Source organism: Phocoena phocoena, chromosome 5, assembly GCF_963924675.1.
Source record: "Phocoena phocoena chromosome 5, mPhoPho1.1, whole genome shotgun sequence".
NCBI classification, from domain to species: domain Eukaryota; kingdom Metazoa; phylum Chordata; class Mammalia; order Artiodactyla; family Phocoenidae; genus Phocoena; species Phocoena phocoena.
In genome coordinates, this window is record NC_089223.1 from 72,457,007 (window position 1) to 72,482,116 (window position 25,110).

The following is a 25,110-nucleotide window of genomic DNA, read 5'->3' on the forward strand; positions in this document are numbered from 1 at the left end:
AAGACCACTGTATATTCAAAACTTTTGTAGGTGACACCTCAAGAATGAATGGTCAGGGAGACTGCTTAGACATGTAATAGCATCTACACTGCCATGAAGTAGGGGAAAGTCGTGGCTGGAAAAATTGTGTTGAGGTGGAATAGGGTCAGTAGAGGAGAAATGGGGTCAGAGGGAGAGGCCAGGTCAAGCTTAGCTGTTGAATGAATAAATGCATCCAGTAGTGTTAAAGCTTTAGAACTGAGTTGGACTTTATCGATTTCCAAATATTATCCTGGCGCTGGTACTCACTGGGCCCTTTGACCATCAGCAGTTCTCCACACGAGAAGCAAGTTTCCTCATCTTCATCATTTTGAGAAGAATTCCTGGGGGTGGGGTGGAGTGAACTCTTTTGTAAGATGAAGAACAATTTTTTTAAAGCAGATAACCATGTTTTACATCATCAGGGTAAGTGGATATTTTTTATTATAACTTAAATGGGCTTGAGGGTAATGAGCTAGCGTCACAGTTGCATGAACAAGAAGGTAAAGGAGAGGAAGCTGGGAATGTGGGAAGCTTTTTGGCTGTTGTACAAGTTCCTTAGGTTGGAAGCCCCTAGATATCCCAGAACATGCTGGACTCAGGGCTTGGATAAGGCAGCTGTTAACATCAGAGGAGATCTTAGCAAGTAGGGCCTGTTGGGGAGGGTTCCAGGCAGGCTCATGATATTTTTGGGGGGCAGGGTAATTGCATTCCAGGTGGTTCCAGGTCATTGTTCCATGCAGAGCAGAAAAGCCAGCTAGTGACTGGAGGACAGAGAACAGGATTCAGCTCCTTGAAGAAGAAGAAAGGCCCGGTCCGGGTCCAGTGTCAATGCCTACCTACGTTAATTAGTTGCGGGGTGGGACAGGACTTGGCTTTCAGCAGAGGACTGAAATGCCTCTGCTTAAATTCCACACTATGGAAGCTGAGCATAATCTTTATAAGTAGGTAGAGTAGTTCCCAGAATCAAATGAAAAGCTTTTACAGGAAGGTCAAGGAGCATGCAAGGCAGCTGGACTAATGGACAGTTACTTTCGGATGCCACAGAATCTGTCTTATCTATGCTTATTAGCCTTTTCATATGTCTAGGCTGTAAGTTGTCTGTGATTAGCTTAGCATGGCTCATGTGCCCACCTTTAAGTCAAAAGGGGGAATGGGGGCTTCCCTGGTGGTGCAGTGGTTGAGAGTCCGCCTGCCGATGCCGGGGAGACGGGTACGTGCCGCGGAGCGGCTGGGCCCGTGATCCGTGGCCGCTGAGCCAGCGCGTCCGGAGCCTGTGCTCCGCAACGGGAGAGGCCACAACAGTGAGGGGCCCGCGTACCGCAAAAAAAAAAAAAAGAGGAATGGTATTTTTATGGACCAGTCCCTCTAGACTGCCTACGGTTGGGGGAGGGGAGTTCTCCAAGGAAAACCAAAGACTCTTTTCAGGAGAGGCAGACGCTGAGCTGGAATGAACAACAGATGTTCACTGCGTAGAGCCTGGATCAATATTCGGTACAGGGAAGGTGTATTGATGCAATTGAAGACTTCATTTCCCCTCTGGCTATTGCAGTCATGGTCTAGAAATTTGAGATGCATTGCTGAATAGTTTCTATTTAATTTCCGTGCTTTTAAAGGTGTTTATTTCTTCAGTGCCATATTTGAAACTGTAGTATGTAAGTCTTAACCTTTAAAGGACCAAGTTCATTGTTTCCAGAGTGGTGGTTCCTTCCTTTTGTTCCCTCTCTGTCTGAACAGCTGCTGTCAGGCTCACAATTGAACGTTTGAAATGACCGTTCTGCTCCAACAATGCAGAACATGGGATTTCAGATCTCTTTTGTAGCTCTAGTAACTGCTTCTGTATTTCTAATTAAATAAACAATATATATGGTAACCACTAAAAGCAAAATAAATAAAATACAAATGTCTAAATTATTCAGCCAAAGATTGTTTTGCTCCAGAAACTTGAACCAAAAAATATATATATAAATTGACGACTTTTAATTTATTATTATTTTTCGCAGGGAACAAAATTAAAACCTATTAAACCTTGGAAAAGATCATGGGTAATGCTCATAATTTCCTACTAACTAGCACCTAACTTTAATCACACCTAAGTTCTGCAGTTGTGCCCCTGAAGTCTCTGGCTAGTTTTCCAGTTAATATTCTTTTATTAGACTGTTGTCTAAAGACTTCATTCTAGCTCAAGAAATGCGAGCAATTAATATGGTCTCTTTAGTGTCTAATATTAGAAGCCGTTGAGTAAAAGGATATATAGTTGGATTCTCCTGAATATGTTTAGGATATAATGTAGATATTATGATTCCAATTACAGCCTTACTTATAATCATGATAAAGTCGAGTCTGCAAAAGCATAATGGTTCAAAACCATATTACCATGCAACAGAATGATTTTGTGTCTTGTTCTATTCTCCCTCCTACCTACCCACCCCTGCTTCTGTTACATAACCCCATACAGATGACAATTTTAGGAAAACATGTACTTGCTAAATATTAATTTATAAAATTGTAGGGTAAAATTTATTTTACTGTCTAGATTTATTCACTGGTCACAACTTTAAATATTATGCAAATTTTTAAAAAATGTTAGTACCTACCTCAGTATGTCCCTAAGACTTCTGTTTTACCCATCTAAAGTGTTTTGAAGCAAAGATTAACTTTATATAATCTCTGGATAGAGGATACAGTGACAGGAACCATTTGAGTGATAGTATTGTACTACATTGCTAACATAATCATTTAATCCTCTTACGAACCCTATTTTACGTGAGGAAGCTGAGGCTCAGACATAAAACAATTTGCCCAGTGTTATGTAGAAGTGTCATAATCTGAATTTGAACACAGATCTGACTACAAAACATGTTCCTTCTCCCCACAGTCTACGTTTTTGATTTCAGCAATAAAAATAGTAGCTAGAATGTTTGTGTGTGCATGAAGAGCCAGGCAGTGTCCTGAGTGCTTTTTACACATGCACGATCTCATTTAGTCTGTACACAATCCTGTGAAAGAAGGTAGGCAGCCAGAGTTAAGTAATCTGTCTAAGGTAACCATACCTCACAACTAAGGGACCTAAACTGTCCCTCTCTCACTCCATGGTCTGTACCACCGGTCACAATTCTGTAATGCCTTCATTGATTAGACCCTGTGTTTTCAATATTATTGATTACCATGTTATAATGAGAAAAAGCTGTGTGATATCTAAGGCTAGGGTTGTTTGGTTGTAAGGAGAATTCTGTGAAGTCATTAATCATTTGTTATATTTAAAGGCCTAGATTTCTTTCAAGTCTTGGGCCTTGGTTGGAGTAGCATCAGACAGTGGGTATATGTGGCATCATACAGGATGAAATGATGAGAGACATGGAGAGGCTATGAGGGTCAGACCAGCTCCACCTCCAAAAAAATATCCTGTATCATCTACTTCATCTCTGTAACCACTCTCTCACCCAGGCCCCGTTGTCTTTTACCTGAATTGTCACAGTAGCCTCAAAATGATCTTCCTGCCTAAAAGTTTTCCGTGGATTCCTACCACATGAAGGATATAAATTCAGGTTTCTTTTTATTTCTCCCAATCTGGCCGTGCCCCTTCTTGTTTGATGGCGCCCCCTGTTCACTGTCACGGGTCTTCATGTTCCTGGAAATGCCAAGCTCATTCCTGCCACCTTGGCTTTGCTCCTGCTGTTCCCCAGTTGTGTTTACACTGTCCTTTATCTTTTCTCATTGAGGGCTCAGCTCAGCTTCTCAGTACCTCTCTTACCACTCAATAGAAAGCTACAATAGCAGTAATGATAACAGCAACAACAATGAGAACAGCTGACGTTTACTGAGCTCTTACTGAATGCCAGGCATTGCTCTCTACATGTATTAACTACCAGGTCCTTCACAAGCCCCCTTTGAGGTAGATATTATTATCAACTCCATTATATAGATGCTGAAACTGAGGCACAGAGAATTCTGCCAATCATTTTATCAATCACCTGTTTTACGTCATCATACTCACCATGATCTGTAATTATCTTGCTTTCTTCTGGAAAATAAGTTCCTGAGAGAAGGGAACCTTATCTTATTTTAAGCTGTTTCTGCAGCTTTAAAAAAAAAAAAAAGCCTGGCACATAGTAGGCACTTAAATATGTTGAATGAATGAATGAGCAAATGAATGAGCTAATGAACAACAGGTCTTACTGATTGGGTCGTGATAAATTATGACAAGAAATGGAAAATTTCTGAGATGATGCTTCTGCTGTAATTGTAGGAGAGGGCGCAAAGCCTTTCGCCTTAACTATTGAGCATTTTTCTTCTCTACTGCATTATACTGTGTGCATTTAAGCACGTGACTGTGAATCTGGACAGAGGAAGAAAGGAAAACTAGGTGTCAACATACTCGGTAACCCAGTAGACACTGGTCAGTGGGTGGGTGCCAGGTGGTTGCTGGCAACAGATTATAGTCACTACTTATCTTTTCACATATGGAGATTCAGCCATGAGCACAAAGCACCATTTGACTTTTTGCCTGTGTTCTGCTGATTGTATAAAGCAGCTGTTACTCTGAAACATCTGGCTCAAGTAAGGAAATTTTTTAATTTCCCTGTTCTTCTGAACAAATAAGGTATTGACTGTTTTCTTCCAGGTGCCCAGCGGATACTAATTTCACAGGATTTTAAAGCTGAAAGAGAATTTCAGATTACGTATTCGCCTACCTTTCCCATTTTACAAGGGAAGGGAATGACTCCCAGGGATTATGTGCACAGCATCACATAAGTAATTAGTGGAAGAACCAGAGCTCGCCTCACAACCACTAAGTGGGTTTAATAATCAGATGCTGTTAGGGGAGGATGAACCAAGTGTTCACTTCAGGGCCATGATTGAGGTGCTGTCCCATCAGCATCTTATGCTTTCTTGATAGTGAAAATTATTGTTGTAAGTTGAAATGGACAGCAGGAGGATGGTGCTTCTATATCCTTATTTAGTAATACAAAGTAATATCTTGTAGTACATTCAGTAGCTAAAAGCGATGTGTGACTCTTTATCTCCCTATACTGAAATCACTGATCCTTCAGAAGTCTAGAAGTAGCATTTGGTCATTTTATAACCAAGAATGCAGAATTTGGTCTGGTAAAATCCCCAGGTTGGTGTGTGCTTAGGAAATACTAAGTAATTTCATCATTAATTAAAACAAACCACAATTCAGAAAACAGCTGCTTTTCTGCTGGGGGAAATAATAATCAAGTGGGATATTACAAACACAACATACAGAATTTTCAGTATACCTGCAATTCTGAATTACAGAATCATTGTCTATACTATTTGGCCATTTCCTTATTTATTTCAATAAAAGCTAGTCCAGAGTAGTTTATTTTGGGAGACTGGTTTGATTCTGGCTGGTCTTAAATGGGAAAAGAATTTGAAAAAGAATAGATACGTGTATATGTATAATGAGTCATTTTGCTGTACAGCTGAAACTAACACAACATTCTTAATCAACTATGCTCCAATATAAAAGAAATTTTTATTTAAAATGGTAAAAAGAAACAGGTAAAACTAAAAAAAAAAAAGACCTTATAGGGACTTCCCTGGTGGTGCAGTGGTTGAGAGTCCACCTGCCAATGCAGGGGACATAGGTTCGATTCCTGGTCTGGGAAGATCCCACATGCCGCGGAGCAACTAAGCCCGTGCGCCACAACTACCAAGCTTGCGCTCTAGAGCCTGCAAGCCACAACTACTGTAGTCCGCAAGCCACAACTACTGTAGTCCACATGCCACAACTACTGAAGCCCGTGCTCCGCAACGAGAAACCACCTCAATGAGAAGCCCGCGCACCGCAGCAAAGAGTAGCCCCTGCTCACTGCAACTAGAGAAAGCCCGTGCACAGCAGCGAAGACCCAACGCAGCCAAAAATAAATAAATTAAATAAATAAATTTATTTTTAAAAAAGACATTATAGAACTTGGAGAGTATAACATCAAAAGAAGCTAAGGTATTTCAGAAGGCACTGTTGAGCCCTTGCTCATTTCTACTCCTTAAAGGAATGGGTGTGTGAAGGTGGCTGCAGAGGTTTCCTCTGTAGAACTGTTAGTGTCAGAAGAGTAATGATTCTTTAGTGGATGTCAAATACGTGACTGAGCACTGAGGACACTGGGGTGAATGCCTGAGTGATTCTCCTGGAGAATCCAAACCGTGGGGAAGGGCTGTGTATCTGGTAGCATGATCGTCATGAGCTTGTGTGTCTGTACTTGGGGGCGATGTTGAGATGCCCCCAAGAACTTGGAAAGGGGGAAAATGAGTTTACCTTTTTACTTCTGTGTAAGGTCAACACATGATAGGACCAGAGCCACCTGCATGAGGGGCAAATTTGTTCCTAGGCCTGCAGGTTTTGATTGTAATCCCACTGGCAGATAAAATGTCAGTTTGAATTTCGAGATGGAAATGTTCTGGAAAAGGGTGAGTCCGGGAGGTCAACATTGGCAGCACTCTTCTCAGCTCTGTGGAGGGGAAGAGAAGTGTTGGTGGACAGATCTGGTATCATGGCCCCATTGCCAGGGTATTCCAGCAGACTTTGGATTTTTTGCTCTGACAGTGCCTCAACCCCTGTTGTGGAATTGGGTGCATCAGGCTGTGCTGGCACGATGCCGTTAGACTCATATCATCTAACGACCAGTGGGTTACCTCAGTGCTCACCAGACACCATCACTTGGTCTCTGGACTTTCTACATAGGCCACCAGGGCAGAATTCAATTAATTATGGGACCTCAGTTACTCTAGTTCCTGTGGCAGTTATTTCTCTAGTAATAAACTTACTAACTGTCATTTTGGATTTATGCATCAGTCTTACAGGCTTGGATAACCTGTGTCTACTTCTAAGAGAAGGATCTGTTCTTGATATATTGTTAAATATGTTTTCGCTCATTTGTTAATTCATTAGACGCTGAGTGCTTACTGTGAGCCAGAGGTGTACTATTCAGATAACTCTCAGGGTAACAGGGGAAGCAGATGAATTAACAATTACAAGGTAGGGAATGACCACTCTGGACATTACTTTGGAGGCAGCGTGCCAGCCTCCCATTTCTATAAGCTTCCACATACGAATTTATCATTATTTACTTCTATTAACTATTTAGGTATAATAGATTGTTATGTACCGAACAAATATTAGTCATTTTGTTAAGTACTTTGCATAAATTCTTCCATTTAATAGCAACTATTCCATATAAAATTTCTATAAAATTTTATGGACTGGGAAACTGAAGCCTAATGAGAGTAAGTAACTACTTAAAGTCACGTTTTATTCTTGGCTTTGCTCTTTGCCAGATGCTGTCCGTTTGACTATACTTGATAAGGGGTTTGAACGTGTTCCAAGATGGGCATCAGAGTTCACTCTGGACCATCTCAGTACTAACCCAGGGAGGATGGGTCCCTGAGGGGATCCCAGAAGCAGTCACCCAGACCCCTTGAAGTCCATTTCCATTAAATGTGGGAGTATCCTGTGCCTTCTTCGTGCAACTCTTGTGCTAAGAAAAGCTGCGAGAGATGGTCAAGAGCCTGATTAAGATCTGTTTCTTTCTGTTGGCACTCTTCACCTTTTGCATGACTTCAGGACAAAGAAGGCTCACCTGACCTTCAGGGAATACTCCATGAGAACTGTTAATGGATACATGGTCTCACTCTCCTCCACTGCGTTCCGTGAGGGGATGACACATGAGCTGGCTTGGTTCTCAGTAGACCTTAGAAGGCAGGACAAGTGGATTAAAAGCTACTAGTGAATTTTAATGACTTACGTAACCAAGGCCTCTAAATTACTAAACAAATCCCGAGGGACACGACCTCCCTCCTTAAAACAAAGGGCAGACCACGTATGGGAAGGAATAACAAGGGTACCATCTAAGTTTTACCCGCTTTGGGGCAGAGTCGGTGGGGGGGATCCTTCCTTTGGTTACCTTCGCCACCACTGTACATCAATCTCTCACTGAAGGCATTGCCCAGGTGTGAACACAGAGGTCTTCATCTGGTCATCCTAACTGTCGAAGGGGGCAGTTTGCAGAGAACATTTTTTTGGGGGGGGGGATTTTATTTATTTATTTTTGAATTTTATTTTATTTTTTTATACAGCAGGTTCTTATTAGTTATCCATTTTATACATATTGGTGTATATATGTCAATCCCAATCTCCCAATTCATCACACCACCACTCCTCCCCCTGCCACTTTCCCCCCTTGGTGTCCATACATTTGTTCTCTACATCTGTGTCTCAATTTCTGCACTGCAAACCAGTTCAGCCATACCATTTTTCTAGGTTCCACATATATGCATTAATATACAATATTTGTTTTTCTCTTTCTGACTTCACTCTCTATGACAGTCTCTAGATACATCCACGTCTCTACAAATGACCCAGTTTCGTTCCTTTTTATGGCTGAGTAATATTCCATTGTATATATGTACCACATCTTCTTATTCCATTCGTCTGTCGATGGGCATTTGGGTTGCTTCCATGACCTGGCTATTGTAAATAGTGCTGCAATGAACATTGGGGTGCATGTGTCTTTTTGAATTCTGGTTTTCTCTGGGTATATGCCCAGTAGTGGGATTGCTGGGTCATATGGTAATTCTATTGTTAGTTTTTTAAGGAACCTCCATACTGTTCTTCATAGTGGCTGTATCAATTTACATTCCCACCAACAGTGCAAGAGGGTTCCATTTTCTCCACACCCTCTCCAGCATTTGTTATTTGTAGATTTTCTGATGATGTCCATTCTAACTGGTGTGAGGTGATACGTCATTGTAGTTTTGATTTGCATTTCTCTAATAATTAGTGATGTTGAGCAGATTTCATGTGCTTCTTGGCCATCTGTATGTCTTCTTTGGAGAAATGTCTATTTAGGTCTTCTGCTTATTTTTGAATTGGGTTGTTTTTTTAATATTGAGCTGCATGAGCTGTTTATATATTTTGGAGATTAATCCTTTGTCCGTTGATTCATTTGCAAATATTTTCTCCAATCCTGAGGGTTGTCTGTTCCTCTTATTGTAGTTTTCTTTGCTTTCTAAAAGCTTTTAAGTTTCATTAGGTCCCATTTGCTTATTTTTGTTTTCACTTCCATTACTCTAGGAGGTGGGTCAAAAAATATCTTGCTGTGATTTATGTCAAACAGTGTTCTTCCTATGTTTTCCTCTAAGAGCTTTATAGTGTCCAGTCTTATATTTAGGTCTCTAATCCATTTTGAGTTTATTTTTGTGTATGGTGTTACGGAGTGTTCTAATTTCATTCTTTTACATGTAGCTGTCCAGTTCTCCCAGCACCACTTACTGAATAGACTGTCTTTTCTCCATTGTATATCCTTGCCTCCTTTGTCATAGATTAGTTGACCATAGGTGCGTGGGTTTATTTCTGGGCTTTCTATCCTGTTCCATTGATCTATATCTCTGTTTTTGTGCCAGTACCATATTGTCTTGATTACTGTAGCTTTGTAGTATAGTCTGAAGTCAGGGAGTCTGATTCCTCCAGCTCCGTTTTTTTCCCTCAAGACTGCTTTGGCTCTTCTGGGTCTTTTGTATCTCCATACAAATTTCAAGATTTTTTGTTGTAGATCTGTAAAAAATACCATTGGTAATTTGTTAGGGATTGTATTGAATTTGTAGATTGCCTTGGGTAATATAGTCATTTTCACAATCTTGATTCTTCCAATCCAAGAACATGGTACATCTCTCCATCTATTTCTATCATCTTTAATTTCTTTCATCAGTGTCTTATAATTTTCGGCATACAGGTCTTTTGTCTCCATAGGTAGGTTTATTCCTAGGTATTTTATTCTTTTTGTTGCAATGGTAAATGGGAGTGTTTCCTTAATTTCACTTTCAGATTTTTCATCATTAGTATATAGGAATGAAAGAGATTTCTCTGCATTAATTTTGTATACTGCAACTTTACCAAATTCATTGATGAGCTCTAGTAGTTTTCTGGTGGCATCTTTAGGATTCTCTAGGTGTAGTATCACATCATCTGCTAATAGTGACAGTTTTACTTCTTCTTTTCCAATTTGTATTCCTTTTATTTCGTTTTGTTCTCTGATTGCCATGACTAGGACTTCCAAAACTATGTTGAATAACAGTGGTGAGAGTGGACATCCTTGTCTTGTTCCTAATCTTAGAGGAAATGCTTTCAGTTTTTCACCATTGAGAATGATGTTTGCTGTGGGTTTGTCATATATGGCCTTTATTATTTTGAGGTAGGTTCCCTCTATGCCCACTTTCTGGAGAGTTTTTATCATAAATGGGTGTTGAATTTTGTCGAAAGCTTTCTCTGCATCTATTGAGATGATCATATGGTTTTTCTCCTTCAATTTGTTAATATGGTTTATCACATTGATAGATTTGCGTATATTGAAGAATCCTTGCATTCCTGGAATAAACCCCACTTGATCATGGTGTATGATCCTTTTAATGTGCTGTTGGATTCTGTTTGCTAGTATTTTGTTGAGGATTTTTGCATCTATGTTCATCAGTGATGTTGGCCTGTAGTTTTCTTTCTTTGTGACATCCTTGTCTGGTTTTGGTATCAAGTTGATGGTGGCCTCATAGAAGGAATTTGGGAGTGTTCCTCCCTCTGCTGTATTTTGGAAGAGTTTGAGAAGGACAGGTGTTAGCTCTTTAAATGTTTGATAGAATTCGCCTGTGAAGCCATCTGGTTCTGGGCTTTTGTTTGTTGGAAGATTTTTAATCACGGTTTCAATTTCATTGCCTGTGATTGATCTGTTCATATTTTCTATTTCTTCCTGGTTCAGTCTTGGAAGGTTATACCTTTCTAAGAATTTGTCCATTTCTTCCTGGTTGTCCATTTTATTGCCATAGAGTTGCTTGTAGTAGTTTCTTAGGATGCTTTGTATTGCTGCGGTGTCTGTTGTAACTTCCCCTTTTTCATTTCTAATTTTAATGATTTGAGTCCTCTCTTTTTCCTGATGAGTCTCATTAATGGTTTATCAATTTTGTTTATCTTCTCAAAGAACCAGCTTTTAGTTTTATTGATCTTTGCTATTGTTTTCTTTGTTTCTGTTTCACTTATTTCTGCTCTGATCCTTATGATTTCTTTTCTTCTACTAACTTTGGGTTTTGTTTGCTCTTCTTTCTCTAGTTCTTTTAGGTGTAAGATTAGGTTGTTTATTTGAGATGTTGTTTCTTGAGGTAGGATTGTATTGCTATGAACTTCCCCCTTAGAACTGCTTTTGCTGCATCCCTTAGGTTTTGGATCATCATGTTTTCATTATCATTTGTCTCTAGTTATTTTTTGATTTCCTCTTTGATTTCTTCAGTGATCTCTTGGTTATTTAGTAATGTATTCTTTAGCCTCCATGTGTTTGTGTTTTTACGGTTTTTTTCCCTGTAACTGATTTCTAATCTCATAGCGTTGTGGTCAGAAAAGATGCTTGATATGATTTAAATTTGCTGAGGCTTGATTTGTGACCCAAGGTGTGATCAATCCTGGAGAATGTTCCATGCACACTTGAGAAGAAAGTGTAATCTACTGTTTTTGGATGGAATGTCCTATAAATATCAATTAAATCTATCTGGTCTGTTGTTTCATTTAAAGCTTCTGTTTCCTTATGTATTTTCGTTTTGGATGATCTGTCCATTGGTGTAAGTGAGGTGTTAAAGTCCCCCACTATTATTGTGTTCCTGTCAGTTTCCTCTTTTATAGCTGTTAGCAATTGCCTTTTGTATTGAGGTGCTCCTATGTTGGGTGCACATATATTTATAATTGTTATATCTTCTTCTTGGATTGATCCCTTGATCATTATGTAGTGTCCTTCCTTGTCTCTTGTAACATTCTTTATTTTAAAGTCTGTTTTATCTGATATAAGTATTGCTCCTCTGGCTTTCTTTTGATTTCCATTTGCATGGAATATCTTTTTCCATACCATCACTTTCAGTCTGTATGTGTCCCTAGGTCTGAAGTGGGTCTCTTGTAGACAGCATATATATGGGTCTTGTTTTTATCCATTCAGCGAGCCTGTGTCTTTTGGTTGGAGCATTTAGTCCATTCATGTCTAAGGTAATTATTGATATGTATGTTCCTATTACTATTTTCTTGATTGTTTTAGGTTTGTTTTTGTAGGTCCTTTACTTCTCTTGTGTGTCCCACTTAGAGAAGTTCCTTTAGCATTTGTTGTAGAGCTGGTTTGGTGGTGCTGAATTCTCTTAGCTTTTGCTTGTCTGTAGACCTTTTCATTTCTCTTTCGAATCTGAATGAGATCCTTGCCGGGTAGAGTAATCTTGGTTGTAGGTTCTTCCCTTTCATCACTTTAAATATGTCATGCCACTCCTTTCTGGCTTGTAGAATTTCTGCTGAGAAATCAGCTGTTAACCTTATGGGAGTTCCTTTGTATGTTATTTGTCTTTTTTCCCTTGTTGCTTTCAATAATTTTTCTTTGTCTTTATTTTTTGCCAATTTGATTACTATGTGTCTCAGCATGTTTCTCCTTGGGTTTATCCTATATTGTACTCTCTGCGCTTCCTGGACTTGGGTAGCTATTTCCTTTCCCATGTTAGGGAAGTTTTCGACTATAATCTCTTGAAATATTTTCTCTGGTCCTTTCTCTCTCTCTTCTCCTTCTGGGACCCCTATAATGTGAATGTTGTTGCATTTAATGTTGTCCCAGAGGTCTCTTAGGCTGTCTTCATTTCTTTTCATTCTTTTTCTTTATTTTGTTCCACAGCAGTGAACTCCACCATTCTGTCTTCCAGGTCACTTATCCGTTCTCCTGCCTCTGTTATTCTGCTATTGATTCCTTGTAGTGTATTTTTCATTTCAGCTATTGTATTGTTCATCTCTGTTTGTTTGTTCTTTAGTTTTTCTAGGTCTTTATAAACTTTTCTTGCATCTTCTCCATCTTTGCCTCCATTCTTTTTCTGAGGTCCTGGATAATCTTCACTATTGTTATTCTGATTTCCTTTTCTGGAAGGTTGCCTATCTCCACTTCATTTAGTTGTTTTTCTGAGGTTTTATCTTTTTCCTTCATCTGGTACATAGCCCTCTGAGGCCTTTTCATTTTGTCTCTTTCTGTGAATGTGGTTTTTGTTCTACAGACTGTAGGAGTGTAGTTCTCCTTGCTTCTGCTGTCTGCCCTCTGGTGGATGAGGCTATCTAAGAGGCTTGTGCAGGTTTCCTGTTGGGAAGGACTAGTGGTGGGTAGAGCTGGCTGTTGCTCTGGTCGGCAGAGTTCAGTAGAACTTTAATCCGCTTGTCTGCTTATGGGTGGGGCTGAGTTCCCTCCCTGTTGGTTATTTGGCCTGAGGCGACCCAACACTGTAGCCTACCCGGGCCCTTTGGTGGGGCTCATGGCGAACTCTGGGAGGGCTCACGCCAAGGAGTACTTCCCAGAACTTCTGCTGCCAGTGTCCTTGTCCCAAGGTGAGACACAGCCACCCCCCGCCTCTGCAGGAGACCCTCCAACACTAGCAGGTAGGTCTGGATCAGTCTCCTGTGGGGTCACTGCTCCTTACCCTGGGTCCCCGTGCGCACACTACTTTGTGTGTGCCCTCCCAGAGTGGAGTCTCTGTTTCCCCCAGTCCTGTCGAAGTCCTGTAATCAAATCCCGCTAGCCTTCAAAGTCTGATTCTCTAGGAATTCCTCTTCCCATTGCCGGACCCCAGGTTGGGAAGCCTGATGTGGGGCTCAGAACCTTCACTCCAGTGGGTGGACTTGTGTGGTATTAAGTGTTCTCCAGTTTGTGAGTCGCCCACCCAGCAGTTATGCGGTTTGATTTTATTGTGATTGCGCCCCTCCTCCCATCTCATTGTGGCTTCTCCTTTGTCTTTGGATGTGGGGTATCTTTTTTGGTGAGTTCCAGCGTCTTCCTGTCAATCATTGTTCAGCAGTTAGTTGTGATTCTGGTGCTCTTGCAAGGGGGAGCGAGAGCACATCCTTCTACTCCGCCACCTTGAACCAATCTCCTGCAGAGAACATTTTTGAAAGAAAAAAAAAGAATAAAAACAGAGTTGTCTGGTGCATATTGATCGTTTATAGGGGATGTGTTCACCTCTAACCCATAAATGTGAGACCAAAATTTAAGGAAAGAGGCGATTCCAATCCCTTTTTCCTAGGAGGGTCCTTTGCCCCAAGAAGTTCTTGAATACAGATTCATACGTGATGGGGAGAGGTGATGTCCGAGTTTACCTGGCAGCATTTGAAACCCCAGTATAAATGGATGTGTCAGGTAAGGAGTGATACCTAACACCTCAGCTGAGAACATCCAGTTACGTAAAGTAAGTACAACTTGAGGATATCAGTTCAAAGCAGAGCGGAGAGCTGGTTTTCTTTAGGCACTTTGTCCAGTTAAGGTACTGTAAACAGTACACTACGGTCTTTGTGCTGTCATCAAGGAAAATCTAATAAAAGATTTCTAAGAATTTTAATATTGCTGTGCCTCTGATAATCCATGACTTAGTCTGTTCAGGCTGCTTTAATAAAATACTATAGACTGGCTGGTTTATGAATAACAAATTTACTTCTCACAATTCTGGAGCCTGGGAAGTCCAAGATCAAGGCCCTGGCAGATTAGGTGTCTGGTGAGGGCCTGCCTTCTGGTTCATAGAGGACCATCTTCTTGCTGTGTCCTCACATGGTGGGGGGGAGGGGGGGAGGGATCTCTCTGGGACCTCTCTTAAAAGGGGCACTAATCCCTCTTATGAGGATTCCACCATCATGACCTAACCACCTTGAAAAAATTTCTCCTCCTAATACCATCACATCCAGGGTTAGGATTTCAACACATGGATTTTGGAGGAGACATAAACATTCAGTCTTTAGCAATCCCTATATGGAATTTTGATTGTATACAGTAGGGAGAAAAGTTTGTGTTGCGTCTAAAACATGGTGTAGTGACAGATAATTATTAACCATGTGACCATGGGCAAAGCTGCTAACGTTGTCTAAGACTGCAAAATGAGTGTGACCATACCTAGTTTGGATCCATGTGACCTCCGAAGTGATGAGTATAAAATATGGCTCTCACTCTGTGCCTCTCTCCTTGGCAAGCTTTCATTGGCTCACTACCAGCGAGAGGATGTGATCCAGACTTCTTCACAAGCATGGGAGGTCCTTTTAAACCTGGCCTGTGTGCTTCCTCAGCACTGTATCTCACCTGTCTTTACCTTGCCTTTTGTGTATTCTTCAGCAGTGTTGTCCTGTTTGCACTGCCCTGCACACAGTTACACTGTTTCTCACCTTCCGGGTCCCTATGCTCATGTTCCCCACCTTTGTAGGAAGCTCCTGTGATTTTCTGGTTTCATAGGGTAACAGAACCCCACAGGCAAGCTTTTATTGTACAGTTTGTTACCAGCACATGGCTGTCATCAGTTTCTTTATCAGTGGGTGGAGAATCATTTGCTTGCTCTCAAAGAAATGGGCACATAACAAGTCCTTTGTCATTTAGTTTTTATTTATTTGGCAAACATTTCTTGAGTACCTGCTGTTTGTTAGTACTGGTATTGGAAGATAAGTAGCACCCCAGCTATGGCCCCAGGGAGTTCCATTCTGGTAGGGGACAGACTCAAGGGACAGGGGAGGTACAGAGGCCTGTGGGAACATAGTGAAGGTGCACTGACTTTAGCACCAGAGAATACTTCAGAAGAGACCGCTGTTGGCAGGTCTTTTGGGAAGAGTTGGCACTGACTAGGCAGAAAAGAGAAGAAAAATGGGTATTTGAGATAAAGTACTGTTGGTGACTCGAGGAAAGGGGTAAGGGACTGATTTAATTCAGTCTCATTTAATTCTCACTGGAAAGTAAAATAAGCAGTTTAAAATTTTTTCTGTTCTTCTAGAAGCTGCATGTATTTTTTAAAGTGTTGTCAACATTGCAGCAAGGTATTACCCAGCAGAAATTGCCCGTATCTATTTACATTGTTTCAGTGATGGTGAGGTGACTTGATCTTAAGAAACTTAAGATCATTCATAAACATAAATTCTAATTACTGGAAAGATTAAGATGATCATAGTGAGTTAGATCATCGTGGTGGTTGCCTATTTAAACCTTAATGTTTATCTTTTTCTCTGTTTTTATTCACAAAGAAAGAGCAAAACCAGAAAAGCATTAAATGTGTATGCTTAAAATTTCAGAATGTATTGTCATTACCTCTGTCTTGTTAGTCTTATCTAAAAGTATAAACCATTTTAGAATTTTGTGTTACTTTTGGACATATTTTTATGTAATGAAAGGAAATAAATTGAACATTTCTGGGGAAAAGATGGATACAAATTAAAATTTGATGTTACTCTTTTTGAAATGTGTCAGCTTTTACATGACTGTTAAGTACTGCCTTTCAAATTTAGTAGAAACGTTAAATGTGGGGATTTTTCCTTTTATTAGAATAGAAGCAACACCAATAACAGGGAAGTAGATAGCTTTTAACAGGTTTTAGGCTCTAGGATAGTTATGAAATGTGTTTTTGGTCTGGATAATAAAATGAAACATTTCTTATCAAATAAGACTCTCTCTCTTTAAGGTTATGAGAAGACTGATGATGTTTCAGAGAAGACTTCACTGGCTGACCAGGAGGAAGTAAGGACTATATTCATCAACCAGCCCCAGCTGACAAAATTCTGCAATAACCATGTCAGGTAAGAACTACCAAAGAATGCTTGGGACTAGCTATTACAGCAGAACTTGAGAGGACATCTCCCCTGCCGGACCAAAATGAAAATGCTTGCAAGGAGCTTTCAGTTAAATCAGTTTAATATTTAAGAGCTTACTGGAGGCAGTGTGTATCAGCTGTTTCTCCATCTTCTAGCCAAGAAGGAGATGTTAATAAGAATCTAGAGGGCTTCCCTGGTGGCGCACTGGTTGAGAGTCTGCCTGCCGATGCAGGGGACATGGGTTCGTGCCCCGGTCCGGGAAGATCCCACATGCCGCGGAGCGGCTGGACCCGTGAGCCATGGCCGCTGAGCCTGCGCGTCCAGAGCCTGTGCTCCGCAACGGGAGAGACCAGAACAGTGAGAGGCCACAACAGTGAGAGGCCCGCGTACCACAAAAAAACAAACAAACAAAAGAATCTAGAAGCAGGAAGGAGAAGGGCTAAGCAGCCATATGTATGCTACCAATTCTAGTTACAGTATCTGAATAATGAAAACTGTTTGTGCGTATGTGCCTTTGTCTTAAACCTGTTAAAAGACGCATGAACTGTTGTTTTTGATTAACAAGTTTTCACCTTTTAAAAGAAGTCTTTGCAGTTCTTCACTTAGAACTCCTTTTTGTTAAATAGTCTTTAAATATTGGCTTTTGATACTTGCAAAATTTCATATGGTGTCGAGGAATGGAAGGTGTGAGAATTACTTCACTGTTCTATTTTCATTCCAACAATAATGTAAAACTATTGCTGTTATAAGCACTATTCACTAAGTGGCCTCCGGAACCAAGTAAACACCAGCCCCCTTCCCGCCACACGTCAGCCCAGTAGTTTTCTGGTGACAAAACTCCTAGATTTGTGAAATGACCATCTAAAATTAATATTTACACCTTCAAATTATACAGTAACTTTTCTGAGCTTAAGGAGTGTGGCATGTGTCCCTTTAATCTCCTTTCTATTTCATTAATAAGAGGAAGGTTGGATATTTCTGAGACCTAAATGGTGATATCTTCCTGATTGTGGACATATCTGATGTTTGGTGTGGAGTCCTAGCCAAGTTTCTAGAGGAGCCATGAAGAAAATTCAGACAGAACCCCCCAAAACTCCCCATTTCTCTGACGTTATCCAGGGAAGTCCCTCTGTTTGATGTTTCTGGTCTTGCTCAAATTGCTGATTTTTCTTTTTGCAAGATTTTATTTTCTATTAACATATTATAGACTATCTTAACTAAAGGTGCTCTTCTTTGTAAGCTGTTGCTAGTAATGATAACAGGATGATCGGCCAAAGGTAGCAAAAGATATTGTGCAGAAAATTAAACTCTTAATATTTAGACAGTTCCTTTCACTCCTTTTCTTTGAGGTTAATGACCATTTGCAGTATTCTCCCGATTTAAAACAGAGGGCATTTGTTCATCATTTAATTTTTTATATGGCGATAATAGAATTTTGTAAACATGGGTGCTAATTGTGGAGTAATTGACTTTTATGCTGCTTTTCATTTTTGTTTTCTAGCACTGCAAAATATAACGTAATCACATTCCTTCCAAGATTTCTCTACTCTCAGTTCAGAAGAGCCGCTAATTCATTTTTTCTCTTTATTGCACTGCTTCAGGTAAAGTCATGTTGTAAAACCTTAGCTCAAAATCATGTGTTCAGATATTAATAAATGTTTTTCTTAAGCCCATGACCAATCTTCTGAAGCTTATCTAAGCACAGAGATAAGCTGGTTTGGTGGGCATTTCCAGCTCCTGCTGCAAGCCGAGTTAGAATACTGCTGCTACCTTATCAAGCCTTTTGATTCATTTTTTTTTGATTCATTTTTATCGACTTATTTTAAACATTCTGTAAATTTAATGTGGCAGGGACTGTTCATTTTGGGTGGTAAAGGGGGATGGGACTTTTTCTTAAACTAGTAAGTTATTTTAGTAACAGTAACATTGTCAATTCTGAACCTTAGAATATAAGATACCATTTAAAAATTCTTTCATTTTATATTTGGGTTATTTGTAATTAGGAAAAAAGTTTCATTTTATTAAAAAGTAGTCTATGTTCATGCAAAAAGAATAAGAAAACACAACAAAGGAAAAAATTTTATAACTCTTACTATTCTACCACCACCAAGAGGCAATTACTGTCTTAAAATTTGGGTGTTTATCCTTCTGGTCTATTTTTTTTTTTTCATCCCAAGCATTGTTAATTGACTTACTTTAAAAAACGAGGATCTTAGAGTATATATATCTTATCATCTGCTTTATCCATATTATAATGTGTGGATATTTTCCCATGTGATTCATTGTGTTTCTAAAATATCTTCCTTAATGGTTGTGTGAAATTTTAGTATATGGACATGCTGTAATTTAGTTAACCACTCCCCCTTTGTAGGTGTTAGTCCTACACACAACTGCTTGCTGTGAAGCTAATTAACCCTCTCTCCCAGCTACATACTAGATACAAGCAAATTACCTCACGTAGTGTTAGTCTACCAAGATGGTAAAATCAATGAAGCATATTTTAAGAAGCTCCAAGCCTTTGTTGTTTTTAAATCTATTATAAACCTTCTAGTTCTTACTGAATTTCTCATCCTTTTTTTCTTTTCCGATAGCAAATACCTGATGTATCACCAACAGGTCGCTACACAACACTGGTTCCTCTCTTATTTATTTTAGCTGTGGCAGCTGTCAAAGAGATAATAGAAGATATTGTAAGTATTTATTTTTTTCATAAATAAATGTAACTCTGTTATTTTTATATACATATTTTAAAAAATTAGTTTCTTCCTAAGTTGTTTAATTCTTGACACAGACTGTTTAAAATCCCCATTCAACTTAAAAGTCTTTAAAATATGCTCTCCATGGCGTGTTAGTTTCTGCTTTATAACAAAGTGAATCAGTTATACGTATACATATGTTCCCATATCTCTTCCCTCCCACCCTCCCTATCCCACCCCTCTAGGTGGTCACAAACCACCTAGCTGATTTCCCTGTGCTATGTGGCTGCTTCCCACTAGCTATCTATTTTACTTTTGGTAGTGTATATATGTCCATGCCACTCTCTCACTTTGTCATAGCTTACCCTTCCCCCCACCGTATCCTCAAGTCCCTTCTCTAGTAGGTCTGTGTCTTTATTCCTGTCTTATCCCTAGGTTCTTCATGACATTTTCTTTTTCTTTTTTCTTATATTCCATATATATGTGTTAGAACACACCACTGTAAAGCAATTATACTCCAATAAAGATGTTAAATAAAAAAAAAAGAATAGATATATATGTATAACTGAATCACTTTGCTATACACCTGAGACTAACACATTGTAAATTAACTATACTTCAATAAAAATTTAAACATAAAATACGCTCCTGGGCTTCCCTGGTGGCGCAGTGGTTGAGAGTCCGCCTGCCGATGCAGGGAACACGGGTTCGTGCCCCGGTCCGGGAAGATCCCACATGTCGTGGAGCGGCTGGGCCCATGAGCCATGGCCGCTGAGCCTGCGAGTCTGGAGCCTGTGCTCCGCAACGGGAGAAGCCACAACAGTGAGAGGCCCGCGTACTGCCAAAAAAAAAAAAGAACCATACATTTACCCTCCAATCACGACTTACTGAATGCAGTCAAAAGCCTGATCCAGATAAGCATTCCCCCCTGTTGCCCTCCTTTAAAAAAAAAAAAATGCTCCCATCCCTAGAGGTAATTCCTCTTGATTGCTATAGGATTAATATTACAGAATGCTTATTACATGACCCTTTAGGTTTGTACCTTTGTAATGAAATAGATTAATTTGAATGTAGTAATTGGCTTGGAGAGAAAACTATTTGCACACTGTTTTCAAGTATGCTCAATTTTCAATGTGAACATTATTTCAGGTTAAACATGGTAACCTCCAAATTCTCTAAATGTAGAGTTTTTTGTATTTTTTAATTTTTTCATTTATATGCCCCAGTTTTCACCTTATTAAATACCCTTGATTCCTTTTCATCTTATTTTAGTAGTTCTGTTTTATTAAAAGAAAGTAACAGCAGATTTGCTATTTTTATTATTCCGTAGTAGAAGAGAAAAGGGGAAATCAGTTTCCCCTTTATAAAATAAGTTGCCCCAAATAAAGTCAGACTTTCCTTTTTCCTGTTTCACCGTTATTTTAACTACTTTAGTTGAGGAAGCTAATATTTTTTTTTCTGTGCCCTTTAAATACATTGCCTGTCTGAAATGCTCATCTGTCAAGCCTTAGGCAAGTCAGATGGCAAGACAGGAAAGGCTGAGACATTCTTTAGAAAGCTCCAATTTAAAGTTGTACAAACATTGATATTATTTTTGTAAAGAATCAAATTGGGATCTCATGAAGAACACATGAGCTGTAACATCACTAGGCATATTAGAAATGGGTCAACTGACCATTTAGATCATCAGCCTCAAAAACATCCAAGTGTCTAGGGGTACAAACAGAGGGTGTGTGTGTGTGTGTGTGTGTGTGTGTGTGTGTGTGTGTGTGTGTAAAACATCATAGTCCTCTAGCTGGAAATGGCATACTTGCTGGGGACCACTAGCAGAAAATTTAAGGGACTCTCTTCTCACCTGTATCACTCCACACAGAGTTACCATCCTTTAAATTGTACTTGCACTTGGCAGTCCTTAAGGCTTGGTCTTTACTACAGTTTTGTCTCTTTCTTTGCCTTATGTATATTCCCCTTTCTTTCTTTGTTTAACCTAATTTTCATTGAACATCTCTTATTTGCTAGACATTGTGCTGTCATTTTTGCAAATTTTTAAAAATTTAATTCATTCAGTAACTTTGCAAGTTAGATTTTTAGCCTCATTTTAAAGGTAAGAAAGCTGAGGCTTAGAGAGGTTGTGTAACTTGTGCAAGAAATCAGTGGAATCAGAATTCCATCCCATCCAGTGTTCTTCCTCTGTATTATTGTAGCGAGTCACCACTGATAATATTAATAACATTTATTAAGCTTCTGGGTTCCATGTGCTTGCTCTATGTCCTTTTAATTTATTAAATCTTATAACAACTTTAAAGATTATTGATATTATCCCCATTTTAAAGATGAGGGAGAGGAGGCATAGAGGGGTAAGTTAACTTGCCCAAGGTCACAGAGCTAATAACTGGGGCTGTCAGAATTCAAATAAGGCCCTTTGGTTCCAGAGCCCCTGCCTTATAATCACTGCTCTAAATTGCCTTTCCTTTTTTTTCCCTTTTCCTTAGCAAAACTATAAACTCTCTAGCTATGGTTTCTAGTATCCCTCTCTATGAAAATACATGGTAAATAAAATAGCATCCAAGAAGTTTGCTTGTTTTTAACAGAACTCTTATTGGCATATGTAATAACTGGATACTATTGGAAAGCAGCTAATCAAGCAGTTCCTGAAGGATGTAATAATAGTACTGTGGGTAATAAGATATCATGTGAAGTAGTTTTCCAATAAAGAAAAACAGTGTTAAGAGATTGACTAAAAATGTTCTGTAAGAATGGTTTAATAAGTTTATGTCAATGTGTAAGGTGATAGAAAGTTTGAAATGTTACTCCCTAGAAAAGGGAAAACAATCAGATAATCGTTTAGATAGTTGGACAGAGAGTATCTTTATCAGTAATTATAATTAGTACATATAATTTTTCATTCATTCAATAAAGATATGTGAAGCAGTACTTAGGTGCCCAGCATTCATTAGGGTATGTTTTAGGATGTGTTAAACTTTTGCTGCAGTAATCAAGTCCCAAATGTCAGGGTCTTAAACATAAGTTGATTTTTCATGTACTCAGAGACACTGCAGGTTTTTGTCCAGGAAGAAGGGAGGGCAGGAGGCACCATTGTTCATGTAGTCATTCAGGGATACAGCTGAATCAGGGCTCTGCTGTGTGGGATGTCAGTGGTCACCAGAACAGAGGAAGGGAGAGAATGGAGGTACATAGAAATGGTGCATATCACATCTGCTTACAGCACAATATTAGAACTAGTGACATGACAAAGGGGAGCTATAATCTCAGTGTCCATAGCAATAGAGGAGAATTAGATATTGGTGAATACAGTAATGTCTACCACTCATACATCAGTGAATGAAACAAAGCTTACATTCTAGTAAGCTTTCCTTTATGTTCTGTTAAACAACCTTTTAAAAAAAAATTTTACAATAAAACAGTAAGAATTACCTAAGAATTAACTAACGCAGTGCATTTTAACTCTCAGTGCTTTGGACACCTTAACATAATATGATTTCCTATTTTTGTGTGTAAGTAACAAATTACATATACACTTACTTGAAAATATAGAATCATTGGAGAACTCTTAGTTTAAAAAAAAGCTGCATAATGTCAAATGTTAATTCTTATGGTAAGAGTCAAGGTTGTTTGTTAAATTGATGATATTCACCTTTAAAAACATGCCTTCTTTGCTATACACTTGTTCACTTAAACACTGATAAACTTTATTCATTATAAAACAAATACTTATTTAAAGTCTACAGTGTTCAGAGACCAAATCCTGGGAATATGCCAGTGAGTGAAAGTAGTTATGATCTAGCTTGCAGTCTAGTACAGGGGACAGACGTTACTCGGGTAACCACACCAGCTATTATGAGAATTAAATGATGCACTGAAGTCCTTAGAGTGGTGCTTAGTATATAATTAGTGCTGAATAAATGTTAACTGTGTGGTCATCATTCAAAGATCTTTTTGACTAAAATATAGAAAATGTATTGCAAGGAAAGAAGAGAGGATTTGGGTAATAGTTGGTATGAAAACATAAAGATGTCTTAAACTAAGTGGTATTGTAAAGATAAAGAAATATGGAAAAATGAATTCAATATATATTTAGGAGTAAAATTGACAAGACTTATCACCATCTGAAATGCTGTATATCGTACTCATTTTATTAATGTTTTATCTCTAACAACTAGAATGTAAGTTCCATGAGAGGAAGAGTTTTTGTCTCTTGTTCATTGCTGTATCAGCAGTAGTAACAGGGCCTGACACAGTATTTTGTTAACATTTATTGAATGAAGAAATACACTGGATGGGAGTGAAAGGGAAAGAAGGTACTTACGACTCTCAAGTTGCTGGTTTGTGCAAGTGGATGGTATATGGTTCCATTCTGAGACAAGTACCTAGTCTTGGGGGTTAAAGTCAGAGATTGCCTTTTGGACATAGTGTAAGATGCCTTTGAGACTGCCAGAGGGAGCTGTCAGGGAGGCAACTGGATATAATAGTCTGGAGCTCAGATGAGAGTCTTGGCTGGTATATATTAAGATAATAGTTATCATTGAAATTACAGTTATGAATGAACTAAGAGAGTGGAGAGTGAGAAGTGGAGAGGGCAGGGAGTAAGCCTTAAGGAAATCCATCTCAGAGAGCTAAAGAAGGGGCCATGGTGCAGGTAGAACACCTGGGTAATGATGTCTTAAGATATGTCTAGGGAGGGAAGGGTTTCCAGAAGGAAGGGGTGGTCAGTACCACATGCTTAAGAACCATAAAGTTCATGGCACTGTTTATACAGTAGAGTTTATTGGACCGCTGTCAATCAAATATTGATAATATTAAATAATTCACTAGCTCTCAGTGATATTAAGTGAACTCTGATTACAGGACAGTAGAAGTGTTTGACCTCAGAGAATAGCTATATTAATTTCTTCTGAACTATTAGTTTTAGAAGAAATAGGATCTCTTTCAGATACAATGTAATGATAAGATTAGAATGTACCTATCTGGGTTGGATCCTTATGTATATTCAAAACAATTGTTTCTTGACAAGTAACCTAATTTATTCTGTGGTGGGAAGGTTGAGGAAGGAGAGGCTCCCTATGTAAGAATTTTCTGCAGATGGAAAGAAATGTTCAGGATCTCCTTAAGTTTCACTAAGATTAAATTTCCAGTTTAAGTGGAGTGTTTCATTAATTAGCTTTTATTTGTCTCCTTCAGTTGGAAGTCCAACCATTGTCTGTCATACATGTGCATTGTTTTGGAAATATTTGCACTGCCTTCAGCTATCTAAATTTGCCTTGGACCAAATTTATTTTGGACCAAAATTTATTTTGGGTTACTTCTTAATTTTCTTAAGATCTTTATTCGTAGCAAAGAAAGAGTAAGTATTTTAGAGTTTGATCAATCGTAAAATATTCTCCACTGATGCTACAAATTTAACAGAGCTTTAAAAATTTACTTAAGAACATTTGCTGGCAAATCGTGTGCTTACTTTCAGAAGCAATAATTTGACTATTAAAAGTCTGCGTTGTTACATTTTTATTAGTGAGTGTTTTATTGAGAAAGAATTGTGCTGTGTTCCTGCCTATGGGTGTGGCAGGAATCATTTTCAACAAGCCTTCCACAGAGGCTTTCTGAATGCCTTATTTGCATTTTGTACAGTTCAGTGGCTGATTGTTTGGGTGAACTGAGCTCCCAGTGCCAGCTGTTATGCCACTGTTCGTCCGTGCTGCTGTGTCTTGGAGTGCTCATCTACAAGCCCAGGCTTTTCTCTGGAAAAGTGTTTTCATTTGTGCCTGT

The 25,110-nt window shown here is 39.1% G+C and overlaps 1 protein-coding gene across 1 annotated transcript in view; it reads left to right on the plus strand.

The window, feature by feature from the left end:
- Positions 1 to 25,110, plus strand: part of ATP8A1 (ATPase phospholipid transporting 8A1) — a 236,293-nt gene that overhangs the window by 19,913 nt on the left and 191,270 nt on the right. Inside the window, exons 2-4 of the mRNA XM_065877682.1 lie at positions 16,504 to 16,618; positions 18,135 to 18,234; positions 19,225 to 19,323. Of these exons, the coding sequence (XP_065733754.1) occupies positions 16,504 to 16,618; positions 18,135 to 18,234; positions 19,225 to 19,323 (314 nt within the window). The remainder of the gene's footprint in view (positions 1 to 16,503; positions 16,619 to 18,134; positions 18,235 to 19,224; positions 19,324 to 25,110) is intronic.